At 42.1% G+C, this 22,796-nt stretch overlaps 1 protein-coding gene across 1 annotated transcript; it reads left to right on the top strand.

Annotated features, from left to right (window-relative positions):
- prrt4b (proline rich transmembrane protein 4b) lies at nucleotides 1-22,713 on the top strand. The gene is made up of 4 exons (XM_028570845.1): nucleotides 1-66; nucleotides 5,986-7,142; nucleotides 13,226-13,360; nucleotides 19,984-22,713. Exons 2-4 carry the CDS (start codon nucleotides 6,077-6,079, stop codon nucleotides 22,047-22,049), a joined length of 3,267 nt encoding a protein of 1,088 aa, XP_028426646.1. The 5' UTR covers nucleotides 1-66; nucleotides 5,986-6,076; the 3' UTR covers nucleotides 22,050-22,713.
- The last annotated feature ends 83 nt before the right edge of the window (nucleotides 22,714-22,796 follow it).

Raw genomic sequence — 22,796 nt, 5'->3', positions numbered from 1 at the left:
GGTCTTCTCCTGCAGCAGAACACACACACTGCTGGCTGTGGATTCTCCATCTTATTCCACACATCTGTAGGTAAGACATGTTTTCATCTCTCTGTTCACATAGCTGTATACTCTCTCCCTACGTGTGTGTGTGTGTGTGTGTGTGTGTGTTAATCAGCTGCTCTGCATCTAGGAATAGGGATATGTGGGTCTGACTCCAATATGCATGCTGTTACACACTGAGAGACGCACTCAGTAAACACACAAACATATTTCCTTTAACACGTAAGAGGGCTTGTGTTAATTACAATCAAGATTAAGATCAGATCAGAGGGAGTCATTTGGTGGTAAATCTATAGGCAAACATGGAATGTGTGTGTTGGTAGGTGTATTTAAGGAGAGAGTGTGTGTGTCTGTGAGTGTGTCATCTGGATAAACCTGACATGCAATTTTTATTAATATCTGGTTTAGATTATGCAATCATATTTGTGTGTGAGAGTGTGTGGGTTTTGATGTTAGAAAACCAGCAAAGCATGGATTGTTTGTTTGTTTGTGTTTGTGTGTGTGTGTGTGTGTGTGTGTGTGTGTGTGTGTGTGTGTGTGTGTGTGTGCATTTGCATGTGAGTGTAGCACACTCCAACAAGCGGAACAGCCGAGTCCAAAAGGTGCTCAAATCCCGAAGATTAGCAAGACGTCTTTGGCTTCAGCTGTCACCATGGCAAAGGCAGCCGGTGGAACGCCTGTGTTTGAGAGCTTCTTTTGTAATCTGCAGTTTCACCACATTCATCAGCTCTAGGGCTAACACAAGCATTAGCCCGGCACAATTAATGTCATTCTCAAGCAAGGGGAATATGTGTCATGAGTGGTCAAAGTAGGGGTTTAAAGAGGTGTAGTATAAGCAGGCATGGAAGATGTGCGGAGAGCCAAACTAAAGAAAAAAGGAAAAATTGAGTGAATCAACAAGTTTTCACAGAGAAATCCGGAAGATGTTATTAACGGTAGGCTACTGCTAACGTTCTGATAGGACTTCTGCATGTGGAAAATGGATTTGTAAAATGGCAAGTCAAATAATCACCGGAGGAAACGCCACAGATTAGAATAGCAAGGCATTAATCTTGTTTGTAAATAGCATGACTCAGGATGTTGTTTGGTTATAAAGCCTCCAGGAGGACATTTGTAACCTGTTAGGACTCCTGCCCGTGATGCTGCTCATTGGACCGGCGGTCTGTCTATTGTTGGACATGAGAGTAGCTCTCATTATGGTCAATAATGTCCAGGGACTATTGACAGTAGCTGATTGGACTATTTCTATCTGTGGATCTCAGTGATGGGAAGTCAGAGAATCTACTTGAAAATGATGTCAAACAAGGAATTATACAGTTAACTTAGACAAGGACTGATAAAACATAAATAGCAGTAAAATCACAGGCGAAGAATCTGTGTATTTTCTTTTTAAATTGGCATGCGCTTAAAGGCCCTGACACACCCAACCTGATTATCGGCCGTCGGACAGTCTGGCGAGGTCAGCGACTCGAGTCTGTTCGATGTGTTCCGTGTCGTCGTCAGTCGGAGCAGCCGTCGGCCAACCCGGAAATGACAAGTGGGATGAGGCTGACTAACGCCTCTCAAAATCTTGTCGATCTAAGACGAAGACGGATTCAGCAACTGCATGGCCTATTTCTCGCTTAAAATGTTTTCTGAAACACGTTTCAGTGAACTATCTTCGTAAAATACCAGATCGTATTCCGAACGAGCCGCCATTATGCCCGGTTGTAAAATCCAGGAGCAGCCAGACCCACGTGACGTGTTCGTGAAATCAGCTGCCGGTTTAAAGTTTTTGGGCGACAATACAGATTAGCATGCGCAGAACGTACACTCAAGTCGGCGTCGCTACGATGTGTTCTGAGGCACTTTTTTGACCAATTTGACTGCCTTTTCTGCCGACGGTCGGCCGTCGGGTTGGTGTGTCAGAGCCTTAAGTGAAATTGCAATTGTTCACTTAAAAGTTTGACATTTTGGGATGCTTATTTCCTATCTGGCTTAGAGTTAGATGAGGAGATCAATACCATTCTCAGCTAGGAGAGCGCTACGGAGCTCCTCATCTATCTGTCTATCTATCTATCTATCTATCTATCTATCTATTGGCAGAGAAACGAATAAGACTATTAACAAAAATGTTGAACTATTTCTTTCAAATTAGTATGCACCGAAAAGGACAACAACAGTCTGTCTTTGTTTATAGTCAACTAGTAGTGGCAATGTTACTGCACACAATATGCAGGCAATGAAAACACGATACTCTAGAATACAATAATGTGAGTTTAAATTACAAAATTGATTTGGTATGTACTATCTAATCAATCTCTATTGATATAAATATTGTAGTGTTGTCCGTAACGATGAAATAAACCAATCGTAAAATGAATCTTAAACAGTAGACAGTTGTTGTTTTTTTAGTGAAATGAGGACATTAGATGGATACAATAGAAGGATAGTCAGACACTTGGGCACCAGTTAAGCTGTGTAACACTTTATAAAGCCCGTCAAATGTACCGCTTTATGCAGAATAAATCCCTGCTGGCTTAAAGCGGCCAGTCAGATTGAATCTGTGCAGTATTGACATCCCTGCGTAGCACCAAAGTCAGGAGAGGACAACAGGAAAACACCATATGTTTACTCCTTAGATGGGAGATAGAGCCCTGTGATGTTAAAGCGCTGCAATCTGACCCAAAAGCATGTGGGAGGATGCACATATTAATACAATCACACCTACATATATAACCATGGAAATAACACTAGAGTGAGAACTAGTGCTTGTAAATATACACGCCCACACAGCAGATTCAGAAAACTGGCACCCCATAACAGTAGCCATTTGCAGGGAGGTAAATTACTCCATTGTCCTGTACTGTGTCATTGATCCACAGACCTCACCATGCTTATAGCAAGTTTGTTAAATAGTCTCCATTTCAATCACTCAGGAGTGACACACACCTTTAATTCAGTCACTGCGTTCGACTCCTCTCTTCATCTTTCGTTAGCTTTAATACAGAGGCCTTATATGACCAAAGAGGGGCTTGTAATGATACAATACTGCCGTCAGAATAGAGCATTTTCCATAGAGAAATATGTTACAGCAGGTTGAAGGCGGATTGAGATCAAGATGGCTGATGGTCCTGGGAGAAGTGAGAGAGTGGGGGGCTTCTCATGAACACACACATAGACTAAATTGAAAAACAGGAGTCTGTTTGCAGAGTTAATAAAGGAGTCTCTGGCAATAAACTAAAATGAGCATTAGGGAGACTGCAGCAGAGTTTACTCTCCTGGACTACGACTGCCACAAATGAATGTCAATATGGTGTCTTTGTCTCTCTCTTTGTCTCTCTTTCTCTCTCTCTCTCATCTATTGCCCTTGTCTTTTGCTCTCTGCCCTTCTCTTCTTCCGTCTCTGCTCCATTGAGCACACTACAGTGGAAGGCCCCGTCATTGTTAGGAGCGGCGAGACAAAAACGCCAGCAAAATAATAGAGGGGACTTGTAAATTCCCCACAGACACTTTTTATAGTTCCTTTCCACTTGCTCTGTTGCCTGTCAAAGCAGACAATGCCTTCACTACCAGGCACGTATTTGATGTGGTGACAAGTGGCCCAATCTGGAATCAGAGTACAAGCCCAAGCTTTGGTGTGGTTTTTGATTAATTAGTGGCTAGCACTGTAGATAATGGGTTAGCTTGATTGCTAGTTTGTTTTAAAAACAAAATGTATTTACATGTTTAAGCTGCTATTAGCAATATGTTTGTTTTATTAATCTCCAAACTTTGCAGTTACCCTCAGCTCTATGGAGCATTTAAGTGTCTTTCAGCTCATTGTTTTGTTTTATGGCCCGCAACTTTAATGTTTTGATTAGCAAGAAGCTCTGATTAACCCACTGTACATTACTCAGCACCAAACTCTACACAGACAAAGTTAGCGACTAGCCGTTGAACAAAGCGGAGCAATGAGTTGCTAAAGAGTCAGATATTTCCCTCAGGAGTTGCTAGGGGTGACCAGAAACACGACTCCAAATAAACGCTAATAATGCTAATGCTAATAAGTATTTGCTGGATGTGTACATATGCTACTATTTGCTGATAAGTTTACCATATCAACTTAAAAGCTGTTTACAGCTCGATCCCGCCCACAGTGGCCAAAATAATTAATTTTTGCAGGTTTAACAAAAGTGGGGCGACATTACAGTGAATGGCGAAATAAAGTGGGACCTAGGAATATAGCTTATGTTAAAAAATCATGACTTTGAAAAGTGTATGTGTATTTTCCAATGATTGATGAACTAAATTAAATCCTTTATTGGGGCATTACAATTGCAATATTATCATCAAAAGTTGAAGTGAATTCTAACCTCAACTACTTTTCTATATGTGGAAGATTATACTGTAAAGTAAAGTAAATTAGCGTTATGCGCTCTACATGGGTTTTCTTTTACCACGCTAGGTGATACTGAGCTAAAGTGATGCTGAAGTGAAACGTGAGAGTGTTAAAAAATGAGTGCCAAAATAAATTATACATACACCCCACTGGCTAAATATTTGATCAGTTATTCATCAAATCAACAAAAAGGCAATCAAGGATAGTATATAATTTGCCCCATGCTTTGAAGCTAATTAAAATGTTTCTCTACATCATAAAATACAGTTGGTTCCTAAATAATACAATACAACAACAATACATAATTTCTCTCTAAAAGCTGCATTTAATAGTTCACTTGGCTTTCTCTAAGTATTTAGAAATAGCTGGCAAAATGTCTTGAAGAAGCCAACAAAGTGTGCATGCGTGGGTGTGCGTACCTACCGAACAGTACATGGGCGAACAAGTACACAATTGCACTAACATGCAGAGTCAGATGCTAATTCATCTACAATCATATCTTTGCACGCATGAAATGTGACCATGTGTGGGTTTGTTGGTGCAAGCTTGAGATCACAGGCATCTAAAAACAACCTCACCTCATTGGAAACTGATTGTCATGCTGTTCAGTCAAAATTCTAAAACTAAGGAGTGTGTGGGAAGCTTTATGTTTGACCCCCAACCAGTAGTCAGTCTTCATATCTCCGTACCTGACTGTATATACAGGCTGGGTTAGGGAAGGGAGGGGAAGATGCCCGGCAAAGTCTCTGCTCTGCAGATCGGTGAGAGCAAGCCTGAGACTCTTATAGTAGTGGCTGATTGATCTTGTAGATGCATATTATGTTTGTTTTTTTCTCTCCCATGCAAACAGATCTTTCTCCTTCTGCTTTAAAGAACAAATAAATCTGAGATTGAAAGAGAGCAAGGCCAAAGCTGGGGGAGAGTTGAAGTACAGCTAAAGCATACAGGTTGTTGTTCTCACGGGGGAAATTCCTTTGGTGCTCCAGTCTTTTCACTGAGGCAACAGGCTAGTGACTTTGAACCACTCTGCGCCCCACAAAAGAAAAAGAGGTCCCTCTATTCTTATGTTGGCAACCCGGACCCTAATTCTTCACTAACCTCCCCCAACCCTACTCACATGCACATTATTTGTTGACCAATCCTCACTGCATAGAATACATATGGATGGAAGTTCTTTAAGTTCAAATCCTCTAATTGGTCAGCCCGTGTAGCAGCCCAACCACTGTTACACAGCATGCATGTGAGCAACAGCCCAACATAAATACTGACCACCACATCTAACGGGACACCACTAATTGTGGGGTGTTCATAATACTTAAGCTTTTGTTGTGGCGGGTGACTATTTTTTTTTTTTTAGCCTGCTAACTTCAGCAAGCTCTTGTAACGGATGGCATAGTTTCTATACTTGATTTACTTCACAGTCTGGAAAAACAGCTGAAAAGCAGGTCACACTCGAAAATGTTAAAAGAAAAGAAAAAACGAACAGATGCAAATTCTATCAAGTTTTCCTCAATTCAAATTTAGCCGACCAAGAGTGGATGAAAAGTGTGTCACTCAGTTTCCTGTGTGTTCTTGTCTTTTAGGCCACTTTGCCGGAGAATCAGACAAACCCGCCTCAGGGAGCAGGAGAATGGAGAACAACATGTGACCAATCTGTGCGCCACTGTCGACAGCATGCTTCGCCTCCTCCGGACCTTGGCTTTCTGCTTCTGGTGTTTTTTGCTACTTCACAGGCAAGCTGTGGCTGATGAAGAAGCCCTCTGGGGACCAACACCCTCAAGAGAAAACCCACCTGAAAAGAAACAAAGCTCTTACTGGTGGACCCCGTCTCTGCCAAAGCTCCCTGCCATACCCTCACTACCCTTCCGTTTCCCCTTTTATGGGAGCTCGAACAGCAACAACGAGGATGCTGCGTTGACCACAACCGCCAAAGGGCTGACAGAACCAATCGATCACCTGCAAGACCACTCAGGTTCAGGGGAAGGGAGCATTTCCGAAGCCTCTGAATCACCCACCACTACGACTCAGGGGCTCCTAACCAGCGTGACAAAGATAAGAACAGAATCACTTCCTACAGGGACATCAGATTCTCCACACAGCAGCATAGCACAGCGCGACAATGACACTCTTGTTTCAGACTCCTACTCTCCCACAAGCAGTTTTATCAGAAACACTCTGTTCACCAACAGTCCCACCAGCACAAGCACTCCTAAACAAAATGCGAAACATACCAACCCACCGAGGGGCACGGCACGAGCGGCCGGACCCAGCATTGGCACCCCTACACAACACCTCCCAGAGGAACACACTGATAAAAAGAAGGCTGAAGATTTCACAGAAAAGGTCTCTTTGACGATAGCACCAGAAACTACAGTTCCCACTGCCTTGACATGGGCAGCAGCCCAAATCACAACAACCCCAGGACTTGTGGAGGCCACACTGACCAGCAGACACCCTCTGGGGCCTGTAACTCCACCTACGTCCTCAGATACCACGTTTGTCAGAAAACCACAACACTCTACTGTCAGTGTTACCCTCCATGCTGGAGAGGCCACAATGACAGAAACTCACCCCACTCAGAGTAAGACTGACCTGGGCTTCTCCGAGGCCAGGTCAATGCCCGGGGAGGAACCACAGCCGTGGGTAATCACCACTGCCATGGGGATCAATCACAAACTAGTGACGGAATCCATAACAAGCACAACTCAGAGCCAAAGGGTTAACTTCTCAATAGCAGGAGGTAAGCAAAGTTAAACCAATCAATGGTGGCTGGATTGACTTTATAGATCAATCATGGGCAGACAGGTCTTAAATGTTCAATAGCTGGTTGTCAAAAGGCGACGAACAGTTCGGCTTGATCGATGACATATCTGACACAGCGAGTAGTCAAAGGTCCGACATTAGCATAAATCCAGATGTTGTTGAAACCCTGTCGAACACTCATTAGGTACAAGTCTGGAATCTATATTTACAATGATTACAATGATGGGTTATGTGTTGAAATTTCTGTTCACCTTGAGACCGATTATAATCAGTTGTCCTTCTCATGCAGTATTCCCGTAAGCAATCTCCCTCCTACACCTACTCCTCAGTCATACAATAAGATCAGTTCATGGGTTATTTAGCAAAGAAATAAGATTTCATTCTAGGGCATGACATAACACAAATGTCAAGACATGAAATAAACCAAAAGTCAACAGTATCTCCGTGGTGGTTTTAATGTCTCAGGCTATATTGCGATAACATGACAGCTTTCAGAAAGGAGAGTTGCACAATACAGCAATCAAAACCATCTACAACAGCATGAAACATATTTATTGTATTTCCAATGCTTGCTTACCACAGACTTTGAGATAAAGTATTCAATAAGATAAGTGGCACAGAGCAGCCAGAACTTAGAATAAAGCATCAAAGTCTGTTGTGCAATCTGTTGTGGATAGTTAAACAGCTTTTTGTAAGTGATGTGTTGTTGTTGACTAATTTGATTTTGCATTTCACAATTGTTGCCAGTGAGTAATTCGTACCATCCTATTTTTTAATAGAAAATCGCATATTGCATAAGCCATTACCTCAGTGAATGAAAGAAAAGAGGATTTGATTGAAGGCTGCTCGATGGGGGTTTTGTTCGTCACAGAGAATCAAAATGGAAAGATGATGAGCTAAAACAGCTACTGGTAGCCAGTAGGTTCCAGAAGACTTTAACATGACACTGAGGCAACACCTCCTTCTTCAAGGCCCATCCCCCAACATTGGTGGCAGTCTGGTGTCTGTATGCTTAATGAGCCTTCAGAGGAAGGTACAGACGCATTTATCATGTAGGGTCAAAGGTTGGGCCAGAAAATGATGAGTCGATTATTCTCAGCCGGAGAGGTTCGGTGTCCACCTGATAAACCCGTGATTGTTTGATGGATGTATACACACTGTAGTGTCTGCAATATGTACATAATATTATTCTGCGGGTGCATATCGATTAAGGTCTATAATGTAATGCTGGCATCCCACCAAATGTCCATTAATATCAGTCAAAATAGATTTTCTTTTTTAATAATACAATTTAAATGAATTGCAGTCCCTATATAATTACACAAATCATTATCCAAAACAGAATGAAGCGATTAAATGGTAATACATGAACAAAATGATTACCCCTTTTACAATACATAACCCTTTTTCTCTTAAAAATTTAGATTTCTCTCAAATCCCCTTGGCTTCTCTTGTTATTCTAAACAGCTTTTAGCTTATTGCTTGAAAAAAATCTCATGTTAAGGTTAGTAGTGTTCTGGAGCTTTCAATCTTATTTAACAGTTGTCATAGGATTTCTATTTTTCTGAGCACTTTAAGGACTGTGATACAGTGAAAAGCTTGAGGATAGCTACTAAATGGACCTTGAAATGAGACTGTTTTGTCAACTCCTGTTTCCAAGGTCAGAAATGGACTTTGAGACGCTCCTGGATACTTACAGAGAGCAATGTATTCCGCTCAATATCAAATAAAGATTTAGAGGGAATGTTTTCTTGCAGTGTTGGAATGCAACTATTCCAAATATCGCATCTCCCATACCTTTACGCAGCTTGTACTGAAACTGGTGGTGTTATGTTTTGTCTACAGCGCCCGGTGTTGTGTCTACACTTGTTTTCGAAAGTGCATCGTGTGGCGGCATGCAGAAAAGATAGGGGGCTTGGCCCGGGTGGGTAGGGCTGTTGTTGCCGTGTATCAGTATTCCAAGCGCACACTCAGCGAAACCACCTCGTCTCCAGTGGGACCATCCACTCGCCAGTCGCTGTTCACGGATGCTGAACATGCTTCTCGCCATTTAGTCTACTCCCTCCCTTCCTCCCTCCCAGCTCCCCTCCACCTTTCGCAATCTTTTTTACAAACACAAATCCCTGTCACTTTGTTCCATGGACATACTGTATCATGTCAGCTATGACTGCTTTAAAGGGTAAAACTGTCCTGACAGGGATCAGAGAAGCTTTTAGTCATCCATGGAGAAATAAAAAAACAATAAAAAATATGGTCCTTTTATGCACCCTAGTAGTCTGCTTGGTGTGGTATTGCAGTGTTTAAATGAGCACACCTTGCTAAAGGACACAGGGGGAGACTTATATGAAAATGAAAGCACGACACCCCTGCATTATCAGACATTATCCCAATGTGAACATTCTATCCGCGTGCTGTAATGTATTTTAAGCTACACAGGGTGAATCATTCCCTACTGGAGGTGTGGAACATCTTCACCACACAAACGGGTGGGTTTTCATTGATTGAGTGTTTGCTATGTGGCGTTGCCCTTGAGAAGGCTGTCAGGTGTAAAAAAAAATTTAAAAAACAGCAATGATCTGCATCTGTGTCAAATCCTCTACTAAGGGACACTCCAACATCCGACAGCAAGGGCAATTATGAGAAGAGAGAGCTAAAAAGGGGAGGGGAGGTGGTGGTGGGGGGGGGACTGGGGGGTTGAGGCTGATGACATGTGGAGGTTGAAAATGTAGGATTCCTAAAGCCTCTCAGATAGCCACTGCTGTTCATTTTCTTACAATAAGCTTTCCTTTATCCTGCTCCTTCTTTCCCCTCCTCCCATCTTTTCCATTACTGTATGCTGTATTAAAAGGCAGAGACTAGACCCTTAACATACTCCATTAATACCTGCAAGGATATATTGTCTCTATGATCTAAGTGCTATAACAAACAGCTAAAGCACGGCCATCGGCGTAGATTAATTGATTAAGAAAATGGATTCACACGCAGAGCATGTGACCTAATGCCCCAGTATATTTACATGGAAAAAGGGTTTTAATGCAAATCAAAAACTGTGGTGACTTTAATATTATGTTAATCTTCTCATAGTAACTCCCTTAGCGAGACAGAGTCCATGAGTTTTTGAAAACTGAATGGGTTAGGCCTGTTTGTTTTTAAGATTTGACCCACAGCTCTCAGGCTGAATAAAGCTGACTAATGCAAATATGCAATTATAGAACAATCTGGAATAATTCTCGCCTTTATATGGACTGATTTTTTAAGTAAGATAGTGTAATGGAGTTTGAAAATGCCATGAATCCCTTAGTAACTATCTTAAAATGGAACCAAATTAGCAACAACCTGATGCAACTGTGTGCAAGTACATTTGAGATGAGGTATCTCAGTCATAATATCCCATTTTTATGGATCTGATTATGCACATCCGACTCTCTGCTCCACTGCTATCCAACGTTTTCCGTTTCTGTCTTATCACTCTAAGCTCAGTGTGTTTGTTACAAAGCAATGTATGCTTTCACAAACTCACTCGGGGCTTACATAGATAAACCAGAGTTTAATAGAGTCCAAGATCATCTTTTGTTAATTATTTCTGGAAGCCGGAGATAATGAGGAGCCTCTGAAACACTATACACTGTGAAGAACTACCACGCCAAAATGGCCATCATTTCTTCAAGGATTTTGCCCACTGTAGGTGCAACTTTAAATTCAATTTAGGCTGCATCTCTGGATGAAACCTAAAAGAGAAATATCCATTCAAAGCCTGAGGCGGAAGGAAGGATTTTTTTGAGAAACAATGGATACAACATCATACTTTAAGTTCATGAAGGCTAAATGAAATGATGTATGTACTAATTAGGTAAACAGTAAAATCTCTTTTATATCTTTTTGCTTTTATTTTGCTCTGTCAGCTGTGTCATTAGTAATTTTGCTTGTGCTCAAGAGATAAGTTCCACTTTTACTGAGTGTGTGAGTGAGTGAGTGAGTGAGTGAGTGAGTGAGTGAGTGATATGATCCTTATATATTATTTGTAGCAGATCTTGTTATGTTGTAATTTAATCTGCAGAGCAGGCACATCCGAGCATCTGTACTGCAGATCGGAGACGCTGCAGTGATCCGGCTGTGGTGTACAGTCTCTCCTTCCAATTCACTTGACACGATCAACAAACAATTTTCAATTTATATACTTTTTTTTAATTGAAATTACAATTGTTTCACTCTGTTGTTAGAACACACTACACACACAAGCCTGAAATACACACACATGCTCAGGTCAAAAAAGGTTTGAGGAAACAAATATATAACTATTTCTGCCAACTAGTCATCTTGTTCAGATAACTGTAATGACTCACTCAAATTTAAACTGTGCAGACTCAAACCTAACCTGTGGAGTTTTTTTGTAAACAAACATTTTCATTCGCATTCAGTGTTCCTCACCAAACAATCTCTGGACCCATCGGCAACGGACAAAATTTCGGGGGGTTCCGTTATAGCCAGCGAATATCAAGCCAAGAATTCCTCTTTCGCGTGCCGGTCACAGTCTAATTAGCAACCAGACGACAGGTAGGGATGACATTTTGGCAAATCTTTATTAACAGATATCTGCATATCAATGTTTTAAAAAAGCTAATAAAAAGCTAAATCCTTATCAGACGATAGCCGATAGGTTCCAATATTATATTGCCATTCGGCAAATGCGTTGACCTCTTTTGCTCTCCACACGGACTGTTTCCCTGCATGCAAAGGCATTGTTGAGGTCTTACAAATGTGTCAAATAATATCTTCCTCAAAAAACATTTGCAAAGATGATTTTTTTTTTTACATTTTTAGTCCTGCATTGTTTACATTTATGTTTACTAGCTTGATGTCTTCTTCTTCATTGCCTTTTGCCGCGTTTTGTTGAAAATGATCGTCTTCCAACTATCGATCAGCTAAATAACGTGAAAATTGGCGTTCTGTGTGCAGACAACTGACTGCAGACTGGGACTCGGTCTTAAAAACATTTCTGCTCCTACTGGTCATAACCTCCATGGGGTGCCTTTGAAATCTCAAGTTTTGAACAAAATACGCCGCACAAACCCAGAAATCTAACTTACAATTGTTCTATTTGTATACTATTTAGCTCAAAATATAACTGGTTTATAGTGGAATAAATATCGTATCGTATGTGCAGGTAGGTCGTATGTGTCAGTATTTGTTTCTCAGCGATCTCCCTCTCCTTTGGCGTAGACAGATCTCCAGCTCCAAAAGCAGATTTTGCTTTGGAGACTTTTAAAACTTACGATTAACTCGGGTGCTGTGAGCATGACCTAGATCATACTGTACGATAGGGGCTTGCATTGCCTCGTTGCTGGGTTTTTTCTAACTCATTATTCCTCCCACTAGCCCTATGCCTCGGCGTCTTTCATTAATATTAATACTGAAGTTATAAACTAGCACTGTACCTGCTGCTATCCCTGGCTTCATCACAATCAGCTCATTGTTCCAAATCTCATCTGGTCCATCATTCATTTATAACTGCTGCACTGTGTTGTAAAACACACAAATGCTGTGCAGAGGGCTGACTGTGAACACATATTTTATGAGTGAACCAAAGGGGAAAATAGAGTGATGTGGCTCTTTTTCATTCTCTCTGTCTCTTTCTTTCTTTCTTTCTTTCTTTCTTTCTCTGTTCTCTTAATGAAACAGGCCTGGGGTCTGGATTTGTAATGGATCAGGATGTACACACACTCTCAAACATGCACACACATATCAGGATGTCAATGTAATTAGACTACAGAGGGCCAGACTACTGTGCTATGGATGACTGGCTACAACTAAGTGGGTGATGGGTCAATACATTTGACAGAACTGGGTTAAGAAATATAGTCCTTCCATGTTGTGCAGTGTAAAGCTCAGACATACTGGGAGCAGAGAACACAGAGGGTTAAACTTTTTCTATTGGCAGGCTCCAGATTTGCTAATCTGTTTTTTTCTCAGACTTCTTGGAGCTACAATGTCGTGTTCTTTAAATTGCAGTCCTGATCGCTTTGAGATCGCTCAGAGGTTAAATTGCATGTGTCTTCCCAGAGCTGCCAGGCAAAGAGGATAAGGAGGATGAGGAAGGTGTGGTTCCTTCAGCTGACTGGGATGGTGACACCAGGTTGGCAGACAATTCCACACCATCCGCTAAGCTGCTAACAACGTCCACACCACAGAGCACAGGTGAGCAAACAAATCCCTTGAGATGTGAACAAAAACTTATTTCAAAATCCCATCCATTTAAAGCATGCGTTTACACTAGCATGCTGTTAGGTGGACTACTAAAAGGACTGCAGGCTGTTTGTTTCAAAAGCTGTCCTGTAGCTGTTCCAATATCTGTTTCTTCCAGTCCTTTGACAGATTGACTATTACCCTGCATTCTTTGCCTGAAGCTACTAATTGCTTCCAACGGGAGGCGAAAACTGCTTAGTCAAGCTGCGATTTTGGAGAACTCCAGAGAACAGAAGAGATATGGAACAATGCCTACCCCGATAAACAAATATGTCTCTCAGTTAAGCAATCATTGATCTGGTGACAATAGCTACCTTTAAAAAAAACTGAAAATACACACAAGTAATTCAGTGCTGGCCAATGACAGCAGAGTACTTTAAAATTAAGACTTGCTGCCTATTATAAATGTGTGATTTAATACCAGGTTAGAGATCAAACACAAAAAAACAGGTGCAAATACTGTCAATAATAATAGACTAAATTAAGGCTGGCAATGTTCTGTATTGTTATTAAGTGTGTTTCCATCGAAATGTTAAACTTTCTATGCAACGAATCCCATGAAAAGACTAAAACCAATAATTTGACTATCTTTCAATACCAACAAACCTATGTATCCTGTTTGTGACTCTCAGCACCAAGCTCATTGGCTCTTACTGATGACGCAAATCTTTAAAAACTGCTTATAAATATATAGTTTTTTTTTTTTTTTTTTTTTTTTTTTTTTACAAAAGGCTCAGTAATTTTCTCAAAGAGCTGGGCATAGTTACTCAAACAGGAGTAAACAGGGCACCACAGTTAGTGGGGGGACTATTTTCAGCGGCGGATTAATACACAGTTGGTGCTCTAGGGAGTTCATGGCAACAGGGCGGTGTATGCAGGATTGACTCAAAACAAACTACAAAGCCTATGTTCATGGAAATGAATTGGTTCTTCATTGATGTGTTTTTAATAGTTTGGGGTCAACAATGGAGGTCAATGGCACAGAACAATAAGCTATATTAGGCTTTTCTACACGGACAATATTAGTAGAAACAATTCATTATTGGTCTTTTCATGGGAGTTTTTGACAGTAAAAAAATATAGTATATCAATAGCTTCATTAATCAAAAAAGATTCTCATCATCCACTGTAAAATCTGGTGTAATCTCAATATATACACATATATACAGTAAGTCTATCATATACTATATTATTCCATCATCATGAACTTGACTTCTGGTAAAATATGTTTATTGAAAGATTCACTTTTAGCCCAGTTCACAGCAGCAGATGTAACCCACATTACCTCGCCCAGAATAGCAGATGTTTGTGATTTTAAAAAACAGACCTGTCAAATGTGCCACTTTCTGATGATAAGGGCGCTACGAGGCTTTCTGTCTTGGTGTGCCACGAGTGAGTGAGTGAAACAATAATGTTGGTTGTCTGCCTGTCTGCCATTTAAATGTGTACTGCCTAAAGCAAAAATCTGTTGTTGATAATATCTGCTGCACTTAAACAACTTTCCAGTTATCCTACAAGCTATCCCATTTGTTTAAGGGACCCAGATCAGGTGCTTTAGCATTAAGTGCAAGTGTTGAGGAAGCCGATAAACCCTCATCCTCACACACACGCAACTGGCTCCTGCTCAGTATGCATGATCTAACTTCTCCATGAGCTCCCACTAAATTGTTATTTTTCTGAGGTGATCCTAATTGAAAATGAATGCAATCAGATAAAAAACGACATGAAGCTCTCAGTTTCACGATGCAGAATCAACACGCAGCCAATTAAGATTTGTGTGGGGTTGTTGCCCATCTAACATCAGTAGAATCATTCACCTTTATTACCTAGGCTGGTCTGCAGATTAAGGTGCCTTAGGCGAGACCTTTTAGGATTTACAAGCAAAACCCAAAGAAATGAAGACATAAATAAAGCCCCTGTGCACTTATAGCGTTTCAACTGAGACCGAAATGAAACCACTCCTCACAAGAAATCTCAAGCCTTGTAATGTGGGTTAGCTGATTTTCAGAAAGTTAGTGTTCATTTATCTTTTAGACTGCGTGCTATCGGTCCGTATTAATAATTAAGTGAATTGTCTTAAGACAGATCTAAGTTCTTTCAATTTATACTGAGTGTAACATCAAATATTCACAGAAATAGTCACTCATTAGCTGCAGGCATTGTGAAAGAAGGGCTAAACACTTATGTTTTCCAGAGGATGAATCCTACTAACTTGAACCCATGGCATTTCCCCTAGCGCCATCATCAATTCAAAATGTTAGCTTGTCCATTACTTTGGTTTGAGGCCAAATACCTACAAATGACATTCCTATCATTTTCAGCTGTACTTTGTGTTTTGTGCTCATTTGCAAATGTTAGCATGCTAACACGCTAAACTAAGGTGTTGAACATGGTAAACACTATACCTGCGTAACATCAGCCTGTTAGTAATGCCGATGTGAGCTAAATGTTAATGCTAGCATGGCTCAAAATACTGCTGTGCCTAAATACAGCCTTACACGCTTTTAGTTCAGCTTTGGGTCTACGAACCCAAATTCCTGGGGGAAATATCTGGCTTTTTATAGCAAATGGAGTGCATATTAATACAGCGCCTTTCTACCTTACACACACACATTCATTCACCGATGGTGGAGGAGCTGCCATGCAAGGCGTTGGCATACCCATCTGGCTAATAACACAGGAATTTGTGTGAGGGCAACTTGGGGTTGAGTGTCATTTCAGTGTCTTGCTCAAGGACACTACGACACGCGGACAGGATGAGCCGGGGATCGCACCGTCAACCTTGTGATTAAAAGTCGACCCACTCCTGAGCCACATCCGGCCCTTTAGCTGCTAAATGCTGCAATATGTTAAAAGTTAAAATGACCTCTCAGTTTTGTGTCAACGGTCACTTTGCTTTCAGGCTGTCTGTCTACTGCAGATACGTCTACCGCTCCTAGCATGGGAGACTTGTTCCCACAGGAATGTGTCAGATGACCGAGCAGCATGCAGTGGAATGTAACGCTCTGATCCGTGTACTGTGGCCATTACATACCAAACCCCGTCCAGGCAGCTCAGATGTGACATTTGTCGACATGAGCGAGGCCACAAAACATGGCACTGATTCAATACCTGTCACGTTTTCCAGTCGGCTTGACTGGCAGCCAAATCACCACCATCGCCCTGGAAAGTAAACAGTTGGACGGACGAGTCATAACACTGTACTGAACACCACCTACTTTATCAGTGGCCAACACACTCAAAATGCCTGCAGCTGTGTGTTTGTTTTTACACTCCAGCCACATTTCCCACACCGCTACTGTCTGTTGTGATAGGAGGACTTTGTCAGTGCAGTTATACAGTGCTGGTTTATTAGAACACTGACATAGTTAATGCCCTCATTAAAAGCTGCTAACGTCACTTTAAACAAGATTAATACCTCCTCATTTTCACAACATGACACTGGTGTATCAATGACATAGCTTTCATGCATTATGCACTGATTCAATATGGAGTGGTCACAAGTAATGATTGTTGTCATCATTGATTAATCTGTTGATTATAAGACACGCTAGCAGCACAGCAATGTCCGTCAATCAGTCGGTCCATCACTTTGGTCCAGACTAAAATATCTCAAATACTACTGGATGGATTACTGTGAAATTTGTTGCAGACATTCGTGGTTCCCAGAGGATCAATCCTAATGACTTCAGTGATCCCAACTTCTCTCCTAATGCTACCATGAGGTTCAAATGTGTGGTTTAGAGTGAAAAGTCTGTCTGACCAGCAAATTAAAACTAAAAGGTAATCAATTTCACAGCGATATATATATATATATATAACAAAGAAAAGTGTTAATTTGTGATCTACAACCAACAAATATTTGGTATTTGTCTCAGGAGTTCAAACCTTTTTTTTTTTTTTTTTTTTTTTAAACGTAATAGGAGTTCCAGACACCTCAGGTAGCTGCTGTTATTCTAGATCAATAACTGTGTATAATTCAGTCATTCCTTCCTGGCAAATTAAACTTCAATATGAAACCCAATGTTTAGTCCAGTTGCTAAACTGAGTTTTGGCTGTACTGCTTGTACTTTCCTGGCAGAACAGCACAATGTGTGGCACATCTGAACGTACTGACTAATGTTCACACATCTGGCTAATTCTCTTCCCTGCCATATTTCCTCTTAATGTTGTCCAGTATGATGCTGAAGGATCATTATTAGAACAATGCACAAGGGAGCCATCTCAACAGCATTTCACTTTTTGCTATTGAAGATTCACCAGGGTTTAATTAAAAAAACAGTCCATCAGTGCAAAAACAAAGCCCTTCAAAAATGCATCCATCCTTGTTTTTCTTGCCGTTGGGGACGTGATTAAGCTTCAAATGACAGCTCAGGATGTCTGAAGTAAATCTGCTCTGTCAAGCTACAGTAATAGATGCACCAGTATCTGGCAGTGTGGTCCTATTTCCTCGATCTTGACGTTTTCATCACAACCAGGGACAGTGATTCAGCTCTGGGGTCAGGAGACAAATGAGGAAAAATTATTAAGACTTTGTCAACAACAGGCAGACACTAGGGCAGTGCTAAAGGTAAAGCACTTGTAAAAATCCTCTGCCGCTCTTGAGAATCTGACGCAGGGAAAGAGCAAGGCTATGTTCACCAGAGCTACTGGAGTACAGCAAGTGTCAACAGTACAAATAAATGCAAATGCACCAGTACACACTTCAACATGAGCACACATAGACACAAATTGTACAGGAAGCCCACTAACTTGCTTTAGGCTGTTTGCATCACCTTGGTAATGCTAGAGTGCTATAAGCAGACACGCTGTCAACCATTTCACTCTCCTTCAAAGAGCTGCAGACCTACACATGATGACCTAAACATAATGAAAACAGCAGCTGCCATGCATTGGATCCATACAATTGGGAAGTGGTGGGGTTTGGGCAGCAGAAGCAGAAAACACATAGCATGGGAAGAGACTTTTAAAAAATCTGGGCAGTCTAGGAGAACAGAACAGAAAACTGTCTTAGTTTAAAAATAACAAACCCACCTATGGGAGTTTCCTCTTTTTGAAGGCAGATGTTGAAGGGAAATCATAAACAAAAGAGTGAATTAGGGGACCAGGACAGGGTGGGGTGGGAAACACAAGAATACAACCCATAAAAGTACATTGAAAGACAGATGAGAGAGACTTAAAACAAAAATACTAAACCACATAGATCCCACTTTTAGATGTACTATGGAAATGAATTAGACAATCTATACGTAAGGATTTGGGGGTTTTGTGGTGCTGATGTCTGCACATTTAAGTTCTTAAACTGGCACATAACATAACCACCCCACATAATGTATTCCCCAGGCTTCGCTGGACATACAGTATTTATCACCTTTTTTCACTGTTTTAGACATGAGCTACGACAATGCTTTCTGGCTGTATTTACACAAATAAGTCTCTAATCTCACACAGCAAATATATATTTGAGTGTATACTTCACTAAACCTGCTTGATGTGTTAATGTGCTGTCTGTTTATCAAGTTCATTTGTCCCCATCCCTGTGGTCCATTATAGCACATGGCTCTTTATGGAGGAGTGACTGTCTCTGATCTGCAGCAAAATGACTGATGAGCTTGTGTGTGTGCAAATGACAGAGATGCAGTTAGTAGCTACTTTTCTTCTACTTATTGTTTTTATAGGGCAAGGGTTTTAAACTGCCATTATTAGAGTGAAGGTCTCAATATGTTCTTTTTTTGTGGTGAAAATATAGTATGTGCATGGTGATGGTTATGTCTTATGGAAAAGAACAAGGTCTATTATGTAAAGCTCAGTAATGTGGAGACTAGGAGGCTGAAAAATCATGTTTGTCTTTTTTGCCCATCTGTGAGGCATTATGCTGTGTAAAACGTCTTGTGCTATATCCCAATTTAAGTCATCCTCCAGTAATTGAACTACATAAACGTACGGCGCAGATGAGCTTGGCAGGTCTCTTTGTAGTGTTCACACAAACACATATATACATGGTTACTCCTTATTTTCCAAAGCTAAACCATTTCCTTTGCAGTGCTAAAACACGTCTAACACAATCATGATTAACTGTACTTGCATGGAAACTCCAGATGGCTTACGTAATGCAAGAGAAACTAGCTCTGTGGTTCTGAGTGGGCTGTTCTCTAAAACACACACACACACACACACACACACACACACACACACACACACACACACACACACACACACACAAGCCCACAGCCTCTGATTTGGGCACAGCTCAGTTTAAAGTTGCCTTCCTACAAGCTTTTAAACAGGATTAGCACATTAGGGGGAAAGTGTGCTTTCACCATCCTGGACCTGAGCCAATTTGTTCTCTGGCTCAGATTGTTTGAACCTTGATTAAATGCTTCTGTGTATTCTCATGACGACGTAAATAAGTACGTTTTAAAGTGAATTAAAATTAGAAGTTTACAGCTGTTGCCTTTTCCAAGTTTTGGATTTTTCTTGTCTTCAATTGCTCATTAAAATATGAATCTTGTTTATTCTACCAGCTATTTAAAGCAGATTTGATCCAACTGAATTTCTACTTTTTTCCCCCCCAGAAACTCCCCATATTCCTCTGTACACTGAAGACTGGACGTCCAACCCGGTGGACAGCGACGCCACCTTCCTTCCAGACTGCAATAAAGAGCGCTCCGGGATCTGCAACCTCTCCGACACCTGGGACGCGACAACCTCCTCAGACGTCAAGCACGCACAAAATATCACTGCCACGAACCAATCAGTCAACCCCCTCCTGATCCCAGCTCCACTCATGTTGGTGCCACTGTACACCGACTGGAACAGCGCCATGGCAGCCTGGGGCCTGGCCTGGGAGGCGCACGTATACGGTGCTGGTTGCGTCTTTGCAATGCTCACGCTAGCATCAGCGCTTAATCTGCTCTGCTTGCCACTACGATGCCCATCGGGATGTGGATACTTTGCCCTGGTCAGCCTGTTTCTACTAGCCGCTGGTTGCACCAGATCTTTCTCCCTCCTGTACGATGCCTACGGCCACCAGGACCGCTTGCCCTCCACAGAGGCCTCGCTGATACTCTACGAAGCACCGTTTCCCTGCTTGACCGCAGCTTTCGGTCTGGTTTTCCTTCTCCTCTCAATGCGCTCAAGAATGCAGCTCTCCTACTCGGCTTTCCAGAGACCCTGTTTCCTGGCCTGCCTGGTTGTCCTGCACTTTGGTGCCGCATTCGGACCGGTGACATTACTTAAGTTCTACCAGCAAAAGCCTCCCCTTTGCCTCTTTCTTTCACTCATCTCCCGTGGAGCCTTTGTAGCACTGGCCACATTTCTGTCTGCTGCCTATTTTGTGTTCTACGTCTACGTGCGGGCGGATTCGAAGCACATTTATCACCTGAATAACACGTCTCCAACACCTGCTGAGCGCTACAACCGATGCCCCTTTGCTGAGAGCCGGGACTGGAACCGTGCAGCTGTAACCGTCTGTATTTCAGCATTGTTTTGTTTAGCATGTGCAGGACTGCAGTTATATGCAATGCTCAACGCCATGGGTGTTGCAGGTGGAGAGGAGGTCTTCCACCCTTGGCCCTGGTGGGCATTTCAGTTCAGCTGCAGACTGTGCGAGCTCGGGGTTTGTCTCACCTTAGCCTTGGTGGTCGCACAACCAGTCTACTGTTCTGACCACCTACCAGCTGCAGGGAGCTGCTGGACTGAACTGTTGGCATCCAAGTCACCCATCCTGCCTGGGAGCTACCAGTGGTCCCTGAGCCAGCAGGAGAAGCTTGCAATTGTTGATACCATTGGGCTCGGAGAGACAGAGAGCCTTCCTCTTTACACTCTGGTGGATGACAGGCTTGGCAGCAGTCTGAACGGCCTGGACCTCCTCTACCACAGCAACCGGGCCTTGGCATACCGAGACCTGAACTTGGATTTGGACTTACGTGGTTCAGGAAATCCTGAGGATGGAGGAGCCAGAGAGCCCTCAGGTGGATCCTCGTTTACCAGCGACTCCACCACAGACCTGCGGCCACCTTCGCCCATCAACCTGCGTCGCAGCATAGACGAAGCACTCTTCAGCGAGGCACTCTTTCCCATGAGCCTCTTTAGCCCTGCTAGGCCTTTTCGCTGCAGTGATCTATCCATTAACAACCACTGTGCTTTTCCAAGCAACGGCCTCTGCGATCCTCTCTCAATGGACCCTGGCCTTTATCGGACCTCTTCCTGCATGGAGATGGCCTCTCAACCCCAGCTCTCTTGTGCCCAAACTCAAGGAGACACTATTGTAGGTGCTCCAGCATCTCCCTCCCTGTCCTCTTCCTCCAGCTGTTCATCTCGCGAACGTTGGAGGGGCAGCTCTTCCTCCTGTTCCCTCTACCGAGAATCTTTCGGAGGCTCGTCACTGGTCCTCTGCCCGAGCCCTGAGAGACACGTGCAGCAGCTTCTCCAGCAAGGGGGTATGGGCCATGTGGCATCCTCTGGCCACCAGGGCCATGCTGATCCACAGAGGCAGTATCAAACGCTGGGCGCAGCCTCACAGGAGAGCCTGGACCTGGACATGTCGTCTGAGGCAGACCGATCCGTGCAGGAGGAGTTCATCAGCGTTTGCAGACAAATCGATGCTTTGAGCATCTGCAGCGAGACTATTGATTTATAAAGGACAGTCTGGTCAAACAAGGGTTACACAGAGGACTTATTAAGAAGGATGTCAGAAGGGGGACTATCAAGGATTTGTACAGCCTATTTGATAGTGCATGGTAGCTTTTGCATACACCATGAAAGACATAGCTGCCAAAATTGTTTTTGGAGCTTGGTTATGTGGTCATTAGTGAATGTCTATGAGGGTCTATGTGCCAAGAACGTCAAAAGCCAAATGGTAATTTGTAACTTTTACATGTTTGATAAAGGCTGGTGAAGTTTGATACAGTGAAAAAAAAATAGTAACATTTTACGGAGTGGAGATAACAAGAATTTGTACAAATGTTTTTATTGCATTCCAACATTCCAATAGATAGTACTGTGACTAAAGTTAAGCACTTATTAAATACTACTGAGGTCTTATGCTTTCAAATTCAGCAGAATTAAATCTCATGTTGAATAAATGAGATTAAAATTAAGTTTGTCAAACTATAAACTCTCCATACCAATATGCAACACATCTTACTAGCAGTTCTGGGGCAGAAGTGCCCTCTACTGGTAAAACGCTGTACAGCACACTATGTTGCATTATCCGCCTACATCCATCACCAATGAACTGTGCTTCTACATACACTGACAGCATCTTCTATAACCGGTCTATTTATTTATGTTCAAACATAACTGTGCTCAACATATTGTTTAATAAAGTTTGTTTTATAACATTTGGCTTGTTTTACTTAAGGTTCAAAGTGATATCCGGCAATGT

The sequence above is a fragment of the Perca flavescens genome, chromosome 23 (genome assembly GCF_004354835.1).
Source record: "Perca flavescens isolate YP-PL-M2 chromosome 23, PFLA_1.0, whole genome shotgun sequence".
In the NCBI taxonomy this organism is placed as follows: domain Eukaryota; kingdom Metazoa; phylum Chordata; class Actinopteri; order Perciformes; family Percidae; genus Perca; species Perca flavescens.
Note: the sequence above shows the minus strand (reverse complement) of the source record. Positions and strands in the feature narration are given on the sequence as shown.

Coding starts and splice junctions, on each gene's coding strand:
- prrt4b (XM_028570845.1), top strand. CDS start 6,077: ATGCTTCGCCTCCTCCGGACCTTGGCTTTCTGCTTCTGGTGTTTTTTG. Junction 7,143..13,225: donor TAACTTCTCAATAGCAGGAG/GTAAGCAAAGTT, acceptor GTGTCTTCCCAG/AGCTGCCAGGCAAAGAGGAT. Junction 13,361..19,983: donor GTCCACACCACAGAGCACAG/GTGAGCAAACAA, acceptor TTTCCCCCCCAG/AAACTCCCCATATTCCTCTG.